This window comes from Solanum lycopersicum, chromosome 3 (genome assembly GCF_036512215.1).
Source record: "Solanum lycopersicum chromosome 3, SLM_r2.1".
NCBI lineage: Eukaryota > Viridiplantae > Streptophyta > Magnoliopsida > Solanales > Solanaceae > Solanum > Solanum lycopersicum.
The window spans coordinates 48,184,414-48,195,383 of record NC_090802.1 but is presented as its reverse complement, the minus strand read 5'-3'; the positions used below and the strand labels follow the sequence as shown (position 1 = coordinate 48,195,383).

At 34.1% G+C, this 10,970-nt stretch overlaps 2 protein-coding genes across 2 annotated transcripts; one reads left to right on the top strand and one right to left on the bottom strand.

Annotated features, from left to right (window-relative positions):
• The first annotated feature begins 6,371 nt into the window (after positions 1-6,371).
• On the top strand, positions 6,372-9,115 carry LOC101259617 (UDP-glycosyltransferase 76B1-like). Its single transcript, XM_004235006.5, has 2 exons — positions 6,372-6,861; positions 8,139-9,115. The coding sequence occupies exons 1-2, from the start codon at positions 6,372-6,374 to the stop codon at positions 9,014-9,016; spliced, it is 1,368 nt and encodes a 455-aa protein (XP_004235054.1). The 3' UTR covers positions 9,017-9,115.
• Positions 8,092-10,953, bottom strand: LOC101259920 (7-deoxyloganetic acid glucosyltransferase). Its single transcript, XM_004235007.5, has 2 exons — positions 10,317-10,953; positions 8,092-10,212 (listed from the first exon to the last, which is right to left on the bottom strand). The coding sequence occupies exons 1-2, from the start codon at positions 10,789-10,791 to the stop codon at positions 9,281-9,283; spliced, it is 1,407 nt and encodes a 468-aa protein (XP_004235055.1). The 5' UTR covers positions 10,792-10,953; the 3' UTR covers positions 8,092-9,280.
• Between the last annotated feature and the right edge of the window lie 17 nt (positions 10,954-10,970).

The following is a 10,970-nucleotide window of genomic DNA, read 5'->3' as shown; positions in this document are numbered from 1 at the left end:
TAGTAATAGGTTGCCTATATGCATAAGCAACTTCAAGCATATTATAAAAGGAATTCCATCTAGTTTTTAATGCTTCGGAACTTTTCTAAAGGGAAGTTTAAATGCATTACAAAGTTCTTTAAATTAATTAATTCTACTATTACTATTCATATGAAAAATGTAAAAACAAGCATTATCAATTTTATCACAACTATTTTCAAATAATTTCACACCGTCACTAACAACCAAATTTAATATATGCGCGGCACATCTAACATGAAAAACATATTTACTAATAGAACAAAGTCTAGGTTCTAACAAATTAATAGCATTTAAATTAGCAGAGGCATTATCTAAAGTAATACTAATGACTTTATCACAAAGACCAAAAAAATCTAAAATTTCCAACACAGTAGTAGCAATATAAATTTCGGTTTTTTTTCTTTTGACAAATTTTATAACCAATAATTCTTTTTTGTAAATTCCAATTATAATCGATCCAATGCGCAGTAACAGTTAAATAATCAAAACCATTAGGACTACGACCCATATCAGTAGTAATAGCAACTCTACAATTCATTAGTTCAAAATAGGCACGTAAATATTGACAATGTTTTTCTTGAAATTCGAAAATATCTCTTTTTACCATGCTTCTTGATAAACCTTGAAAACTAGGATTATATGTTTCACGAATATAAGCAATAAAACCCGGATGTTCTCCAAAACTAAAAGGTAAACCACAAACCACTCTTTACTATGCTTGTTAATCAAATGTTTTTTTAATCCCCCCGTTGAACCTCCCGTCCCACCAGATGTATATTTAAAATATTGTTTACAAAGATTAAATATACTAAAAGTTTTTTCTTCATTCAAATAACAAAATTTCCACATATGTGATTTTAAAAAACGTTGTACCTTGGTCTTACCTCTAGTTGGAATAATAGGGGGATGAGTAGTTCTACTAGACCTTTTTACTTCCACTTTTTTTAGAAGACTCCATGATATAAAATTATAAATTATAAAATACGAAACTTAACAAGAACAATAATATAACAAGAACAACTTACAAGTTAAATAATAAATACAAAAAATAAATATAAGATTAGAGAGTGGAACGAAGTTACCAAACGTTTGTGTAAGAACAAACGATTATAATGAAAATTAAAATATTGATGTCGAAACTTGAAATTTGAAGAAGATTTCTCCTCCGAAATACACCAAATGACCAAATGATATAAGTTATAAATATGAATGTAATTTGAAAATATATATTCTCTCAAATACTCAGACTTATATTTGTAAATTGTAATTTGTAAACTTGTAATTTGTCTATAAAATTTTTACACACAACTCTAATTTATACAACAAAAAAACTAGCCGTTTTAATTTTTCCGTTTAAAGCTGTTGGTAAGGGTAGTCTCGGGAAAAGGGTAGGGGGCGAAGGGGGGGGGGGGCTGCCTGCTGCAGCTGCAGTGCAGCTTTATGCAGACTGCAGTCTGCAGGGGCGGGCAGGGGCAGGGAATTTGAAAAAATTTAAATTTTAAAATATAATTTATAAAAAAATATAAATATAAATTATATAAAATATAAAAAAAATTAATATATATTAAATAAACCGGATCGGACCGAAACCGGGATGAACCGGTACCGGTACACCGGTACGAAACTACGGTTCCGTCCCGTTCCGTGTACCGATTTAGACTATCCCGGCCCGTCCCGTAGGCAACCGAAACGGGACGAATCGGAACGAACCGGAACGGTACCGGTACGTCCCATTCTGTTGCCCAGTCTTACTGGGGACCCAAGCGAACAACTTAGGCTGGAACTCACAACAACCATTGGATGCATGACGAACCAATAAATTGTCGTTCATTCCGAAAAAATGATTGAGTATAGAAAAGTCCGGTCTGCGGTTCCACAAAACCATTCTTTAATATACTATACATATGTGTTGAAAATGTCATTAATGCAATGACAATATATAATGAATGAATAATGAGTATAATATGCAAATGATTACCAAAAAATGCAAGATATAATGAATAACATAATAAAAGAATAGTATCCTCAATTCGAAAAGATAAACCCATAATAGTTAGAACCTCTAATTTCCCCTAGAGTCACCATTCTGTTGACATCCTTTGAATAGGAGCAAACATCACGGTGACTCAATTAAAAAAAGAATTGGCTAAAATATATTTTGAAATATTTAAAAGGGGTAAAATGAGTTTAAAAGGATTAAAGGGAGTCGCCACCTAATTTTTTTTGGGAAAACTAGGACACCGATTAATTAATTAACCCGAAAGAAATGTCTACGAAACCAATTTGATTCTAGATAAGGGGTTCAAGTTATTCCAAAGAGAAGGTGTTAGGCATCCTTCGATATCCACAACTTTGGTTCCCGACTGAGTTCAATGTTTCAAATTGAGGAGGAGAATAAAATAATGTACAAATATAATAAACATGCAATATACACAATAAAATAAAATAATAATTATCGGCCTAAGGTTTGCGTAACATCGATATAAAAAATAATGAATAAAAATATAAGTCGAGCTCTTTGAATAGCTTCAAGGAAGCAAGTCTTGGATACCTGTAAACACACTTAATAAAAGTGTTAGCAAAGAATAAATATGATTAAAATTGAATAAACCAAATAAAAATTTTAAAAATAAAAATCCGTCTGATGAATATGGAAGGCCTTGAAAATCGACGATAATTTCTTCATCGTCCAATTCTAACAACTAAAATATATAAACTTAAATTAAACTTTCGTCCTTTCAAATGGAAAAGCCTCCAAAATCGACGGAGAATTTTTTCATTAGCCAATTTCAACAAACAATTCATATTATGCAAGGAATATAATACTTGGTAAAGATATAAATGAGAGAGACATTTGTAACAGAGTAAAAAAAAAAAGACTAGGCATAGGACTGGAAAGTTCAAACAAGTTACTAAAGTATTAGTCCACAAACGGTGAGGAAAACAAAAATAAATAATAAATAAAAGAGAAAAATAATGTGCAACCGTAAGGAAAACAATGTATTTAGTAAACAAATGAATATTATTATTAATAATAACATTAATCAACAACAACAAAAACTGCATAATAATGCCAAAATAAATCAACAAAAACAAGAACTACAAGGGCAATAAATGCAGAGGAATAATTCAAAATCAATTTCAAGAGTTATAGTCAACAAATATAAATAAAAAAAATGTAAAATGGAACAATATAACCTACAAACACTAACTGAGTGCTAAAGATATGACTCATTGAGAAAATTTGCCAATTACACAAAATTAATCTCAATACAACAATGGACCAAAAAATTATATTTAAAGACCATAAAATTAAAGATAAATTAAATCAAAATGTCACCGAACAATAATTATACCACCACCAAAATACTAATTTAACAATAAATTTCAGCCAATAATAAAATAACAATAACATTAAACAACCACAATGAACAAATTAACTAAAGAATCATAATATATAATCTAACATCCAAATAAACTCATAATTTGAAGAAAAAAAATAAATTATACTAAAACTAAGGTTATTGGAGTTATGTGGTTACAGACCAGATTCCGTTGTGGGTCGGAGAGGATACAACTGAAGCTTTGATTGTTGTTCTCGGGTTCGTCCTGAGCTCAATAATTGATGTTCGCCGGAGTAAGTGGTGGCGAGCTTCAAAATCGCTGATCGTTGGAGCTTGCCGGAATACCTGCAAAATAAATAATAATCATAAAGGGGGAAGAAGGAAAGGACAGACCATTTGGGGTTGCTGTTTTGGGGTTGCTTTCGGTGATTCGTTCACTGGAAAAAAGGGAAAAGCAAAGAGTGTTGTGGTTGTTCGGTTGGTAGTTTAGAGATGGGTTCTAGGGTTTTTTTTTGGAGGGGGGGGGGGTTTCTGGTTGTTTGGAGTTGCTGTTCGTTGTTGGAAAAGAGTGGTTTTTGGTGGTTTGGGTCGGAAAAGGGAGGAGAAACGGGTAGTGATAGCTAGCTGTTGTTTCGAGAAGCACATGGTGAGGTTTCACCAGAAAAATGGGGAAGAGGGATGAAGCAGGAAGTGATTTTGGTTGGCCGGAGCTTCATCGGAAAATATGAGTTGCTTTAGCAAATTTTCTGGACCAGATGAAAAATATAAAAATCCGAAAATACATAATTTTTACCGCCCTTAACCTAATGGACAAATTTTCTTTAGATAGGAATTGTTAAAAAATAGTCTTAAGTTAAGGGCTTGAGATAATAACCCAAAAATTGTTGGTTGACAATATATCTGTGTATGCAAATTATATTCGAATTTGAATGAATTTTTATACTACACAGAATATAAAAATGAATATTAATAATTTAACGGAGAAAAATGAATTTGAAAAATGTAATGCACGTAATCAATAACATGTAAAATGCAATTTAACAGAAATAATAATTTTATAAAAAAATGAACAAATAATTGAACGTCTGGCTGTGACAAAATAATATGAACATACCAATCGATAAAAATCCTAATACATTGAAAAAGAGGGTGATTATCAGCAAATTTAATTAAAATGACAAAAATATATATTTTAAATTATTTAAAATAAAATACTCAAAATCTATTAATTTTAAAACTATCACATCGAAATTTGGTGTCAACATTTTCGACTTAGTGTATATGAAATTTTGTATCCGACTCACCTCCGGTAGTTGATCCCTCCATTTACTCCAGTGGGCCGTTGAAATTGCACCACCTGTCCCAATAGCAAATAAATGGTGCAGATTTATTTAGCTAACCTACTTGGTTAATTGTTCACTCTCGTTACTCTTTCCTCTTCACATTTAAATAAGATCTCATCTCTCCTATTAATTCTCAAATCTGTCAAACAACGTATATGAACAAAAATATCAATTGCGCCATTTATTTGTAATTGGGTGTTATATTCTAGGTGTTTTGATGATCCTCATAAATACGGGGGCCTGGTCCTTAGTAGAGTGCTCTCGTCCAAATACAAATGGAGTACAGCTGTAAAAGTTGTCATGTCAGGTGGTAGGTGAAAAGTGCAGTGTCCTACACCAATAGGATTAGTGGACGAGATTGTATATTTCGGTATCTCACAAATGCAGGGACCTGGTCCCAAGCAGAGTTTCATCCATCAGATATGTAGTTGGCGACAGCTGTAAAGCTGTCACGTCAGAGGTTGGTGAGGCGTCATGTGTTACACCAATCAGAATGGAGGAGGGTGTTTGTCAAGCGGATAATAACTCTTTATGTTTGATATTTTTAGCATGAAAAACACCATATTATACTCATTCATCCAAAGAAGGCAGTCAGCCAGCAAACCTTTTCAAGAACTCACAAAGAAGTTTGCAAGGAACCTGGTTCCCTCAAAACTACGACGTGAAAAGGTGAAAAGACGCTGTCAGAATAGCTGTCAACTTTGATGCGGTAGGTGTACAACTTTTCCAACATCAGGTCTTCAGCCAATAGGATGACTTCAACGAATTTGTGGAAAATTATATTATCTTTTTCCAACAAAATCAAATTCAAGATTTGACAAACTAAAACCAAAAGAGCTTAATCTTCAAGAAGAATTCAAGCACAAGAATACATATAGCAAGGACATGATCAAGAGAAGAAGTGCTTTCTGTACCTGTTGTTGTTCTTGAATGTTTGTATTGAACTTGACTTGTAGGATTCGTTTCATTGTTTGTTAGAAACGTTTCAAACCTGGTTTGAGTCTTGTAAGAACTTAGTTAGGAGTAACTTTGTGTCTTACAGTAAAAGTCTATATTAATCAGTTGGTTAGTATAGTGCGCAATTTGGTATCCACTTAGTTGAAGTCTAAGTTATCTAGGGGTGGTAGCTTAGTGGGCAGTGTTGTATCTGCTTTGGCTCGTCTAAGTAATAGGTGGTATTGCTTAGTGTGGAGATTAGCAGGCTAATCTCGTATTGTAATCGTCTTTTACTTTTACTTGTTGAAGATTAGTAAAAGCGGTTTGAAAAGTCCTGTTGAGAACATGTCGTGATTTTACTCCCTTCAGCAAGGAGGTTTCCACGTAAAGTTACTTGTTCAATCTTTACTTTCAACACTTATTTTACTGTTTATTATTATAACTATGCTGAGGATCTGGTCCCATCGAAATCCGTGGACGCGTACATTCCAACATTGGGAAATGTGTTTGACATTTCAACAGCCAACTAGAGGAAATGGAGGGATTAAACCGCCTTATTTTATGATCCATGGAGTCACCTACTATCATTAAAACATGCCAAAAAGTATATCTAGTTTTTATTGTAAATTAAACACATGGTATATCGATGATATATATGTCTAAATCCAAAGTTTAATAGAGAAGCTTAATCACGTATCTTCAAGTTTGATAGAGAAGCTATCTATCAATGGAGGAACAAGGAAGAAAAGGGAAGCGGCTGTTGTTGTTTCCGCTACCGTTGCAAGGCCACATAAACCCTATGCTTCAACTAGCAAACATCCTTCACTCAAAAGGTTTTTCTATAACCATAATTCTTGCGGACAACTTCAACACCTCTTCCAATAATATTCGAGCAAATTATCCTCACTTCACCTTTCACACTATTTCTGATGGTATATCTGAAGATGAAAAAGCAAAAATAGATATTGATGTCCTTTCTCTGCTTTCTTTGTTCAATGAAAAATGTGTTCCGCACTTCACAGAGGCTTTGAGAGAGTTAGTGTTAGAAGATTCCAATATTGTTTGCTTAATATCAGACAGTATCTTGCACTTCACCAAGGCCGTTGCGGACAGTTTTAAACTTCCTAGGCTTGTTTTAAGGACTGGAGGAGTTTGTTCATTATTGGTTTTTGCTGCCATCCCACTTTTGAGAAACAAAGCTTATTTACCTCTTCAAGGTATTTCTCATCTTCATTCCTCAATTATTTCGTTTCCAAAAAAATTATTTAGATTACATTGGAATGAAGTTTAAGAAAATATTAAACAAGTCTTTTCAATTATGTATGTCAAATGTATCAAAATATTCTTTAATCTTATGGTCTTTCTATGCTCATTTGGATCAGATTATTTTTTTAGGTGTTTTTGACTTCTTAAACATTTTTCTTTTAGGTGTTTCTAACCACTCATTTTTAAGTCAAAAAAAGTTTTAGAATAAGTTAAAAGTAGGATACTCTTTACTTTACATGTGACTTGATTTATATATTATTTTTTATAAGTTCATCAAAACAGACCCTTGATTTAAATATACCGTATGAAAAATTTATAGATTTTTTTTAACAATGTACAAAGTATTTAACATATAAACAAGTAAGAGTCTTGATATTTTGAAAAGTATAATTTTCAAATATTTATATATATATCAACAGACAGCATCGATAAATTTGATGTGCATCTGTATATTTATATTCATGAATATTATGTCAAAAGTAAAATATCGATGGATAACAGAGTATGTCCATAGCTATTTTTCATGTATATTAGTATGTCAAGTTGATAACCAATTTCTTAGATAAAGCATATCTATTAGTGTCCAAATTACTACAGAAACAGATCGTTCTTGTGTCACATCTTCCATTTTGCAGTAAAAATATCGGCGCCCACACATTTTTTGTTGTTTTTTTAAGACTCGTGAACCTCATACATACACGTGCACTAAAAGTTGCCTGAAAAACAGCTCATCTATCCTACTCTCTCTCTCTCTCACTTACCTTTTCTATTGATCTGTTTTTGTACGATCAAGAAAAAACAACATGAATTCAATATGGCACTTCAAATAATACCATATATTTTTCAGAGTTTGGAGATTCAAAATTAAAAAGTAATAGTTCTTAGATTAGGGGGTAGCTCAATGCCCTTTAAAAACGAGACATACGCCTTAGGTCTTCAAAGTCGAAGAGCTTATATTTTTTTAGTAATAAAAAAATTATTGTAAGCCTTTGTTTTAAAAAAAATAATATACTATTTATTTGTCTTTTTTTGAGTTTATTTCGAAATATTAAAGATAATTTTTTTTATGGATTAATTTTTAAATTTACTTCAACTTTGAGAATAGATATCTAAACATCTTTAACTTCTCTCAACTAGCAACTAAATAAGTTAAAATGTTCAACTAAAGCACAAGAAACAAGTTAAAGAAGTCTAAATGTGCATATGATGAATTTTGTTATATGTATAGAATCTCGACTAGAGGAAGCAGTTGAGGAACTTCCACCTTACAGAGTTAAAGATCTTCCTTTATTCAAGACATGTAACGTGGATGCACTTTATCAAGTTATTGAAGGAATGATACGAGAAACTAAAGCTTCATCAGGCCTCATTCTCAATTCATTTGAACAACTTGAACAATTCTCCATGTCTAAACTCCGCGGTGATTTTCCTATCCCAATTTTTCCAATAGGCCCCTTTCACTCTCATTTTCCGGCTTCTTCCAGCAGCTTGATGTCACAAGATCAAACTTCAATCTCTTGGCTGCACACAAAACCACCTAAATCTGTAATTTATGTCAGCTTTGGAAGCATTGCAGCAATAGAAATTAATGAATTTCTTGAGATTGCTTGGGGTTTGGCAAACAGTAGTCACCCTTTCTTGTGGGTGGTTAGGCCCGGGTTGATTCATGGCTCAGAATGGATTGAATTGTTACCTAGTGAGTTCTTGGAGAGAGTGGATGGAAGAGGACACATTGTCAAATGGGCTCCTCAGCAACAAGTGTTGGCACATCCTGCTGTTGGGGCATTTTGGACGCACAGCGGATGGAATTCAACATTGGAGAGTATATGTGAAGGGGTACCAATGATTTGTATGCCATGTTTCGGTGATCAAATGGTGAATGCAAGGCACGTTAGCCATGTTTGGAAAGTAGGGGTGCAATTAGAGAATGGCTTGAAGAGGACGAACATTGAGAATGCAATTAGAACGCTGATGGAGGAGGAAGAAGGGAAACAAATCAAAGAAAGAATGTTAGCGCTGAAGGAGAAGGCAAATTTATGTCTAAAGCCAGGAGGATCTTCTTATGAGTCTCTGAGGAGCCTTACAAGTTACATCTCATCATTTTGATAGAGTAACGTTTATCTTCGGTTCATGGACGCTCATTTCATCTTATTGTTTGGATCAACTATTAATTTGACAATAAAAATTTAGACTTTTTATCTATTACTCCCCATTCGTAAAAGCTTTGTTTATATTTTGCTGAGGTACTTGTAACTGACTGCAGTTGTAAATGTGAAGCTACATTTATTTGCTAGATTATTCGGAATAAATCTGCAATCTGTAGGCAACAATTTAATCCCAGCTAACAAAACCTTGGATATATTAGCTGAATCATGTCTGTTTATGTGGTGGAATCATAGATCTTATATCCTGCATAAGACGGTCCAGATTAATGTATGAAGATCCACCTTCATTGACAGCTTTTTTTGCCAAACTTGCCATGTTCTCTGTTCTTTGTGAGAATTCACCATTTCTCTTCTCCATCAAATCTGTAATTGATTTTGCAATGATGTCTCTATCACATGTATCTTTTATGTCAAGTCCCATCTTCCAAACCTCTCCAACGAATCTACTATTCACTTGCTGATCAGCAAATCTCGGCCAACAAATCATTGGCACTCCTTCAACTATACTCTCCAATGTGGAATTCCATCCAGAGTGAGTCAAGAAACCCCCAATTGCTCTATGTGCCAATACCTTTTCTTGTGGAACCCAATCAGCCATGTAGCCCCTTGCCTTTGTCCCCTGCTCCAGCTCCACAGGAATCTCATCTTTTCTCTCTTGTCCGATTATCAAGTCTGGCCTCATCACCCATAAGAACTTTTGCTCACTATTCACTATACCATACCAAAATTCTAACAGCTCCTCCTTTGTCAACCCCGCGACGCTTCCAAAACTAACATATATCACAGATTTTGGTGGCTGCGTGTCAAGCCAAGACATGCAACTCTCATCTTCTTGCCACAAACTGTTTGAAGAGGTAGATTTTGTTACAAGCTTGGCCTTTAGATGAGCATGAACTGGTCCAATTGTATAAACATTTGGACACACAGTTCGAATTTGAGAAAGTATGGGGCCTTCCAGATCTTCAAATGTGTTAAGTATGAGACCTCGCGCTCGAGGGGTTTGTCGTGTCTCTGTCATTACAATCCTGAAATCAGGGCTAGTTACGTCACTCGCCTGACAGAAGCTTGGAAGGTCTCGACCTCTCAGAAAATCTTCCATGCCTTTTACCTTGGTTAATGTCAAGTCCTTTGCATTTTCTGTAATTCATGTAATCAACGTTACTTCATATAGGCAAAATTTGTATTAATGTTATGCGCTTAGTGGGAACTTGAGAACTAAAAAGTTTGTATTGAATTTTTACCTTTGAGGGGAAGTTCTCCAACTTGAATTAGGTCAGGCATGCAAAAGTAGGACCAGAAAGAAGAGGCACTGGCGGTGCGGAAATAGATGATAGGCAAGTTGATTTCTTCAGCTACATCACCCGCCATGCTTAAAATTCCATCAGCGATGAGACATGTGGTCACGGGAGAATATGCTATGAATTCTCTAAGAAATGGTTTTGCAATTTTGTTTAGAGAATCATAGAGTATTGATAGTCCATCACGAGTATTCATCACATCCATAGAAATCCCATGGGGAAGTGGTTGCAAATGGAATTCACTACCAAATCTGGATAGCACATCAGTGTGGTTGAGGAGGCGGTCATGTGTGTCGACAGTGACAAGAAATGTAACTTGGAAGTTAGAAAGAGAAAGAAGTTGGGCTAATTTAAGCATGGAGTTGACATGGCCTTGTGCAGGGAAAGGGAAGATGATAACATGAGGTGATGGATCCATCTTAATTAGTTGGTGGAGTAGTGTTGTGTTTGCTTCTACATCTTATAATACCAGCAAACAACAAACAACGTGATATAAAATGATTCCGTTTGATTTTTTATTTTTTTTTCTAATTCAGTTGTGGGTTGGGTTTGATATCTCTAGAATGATTCTTTCTGTCCAAATAAGTGATATAAAAT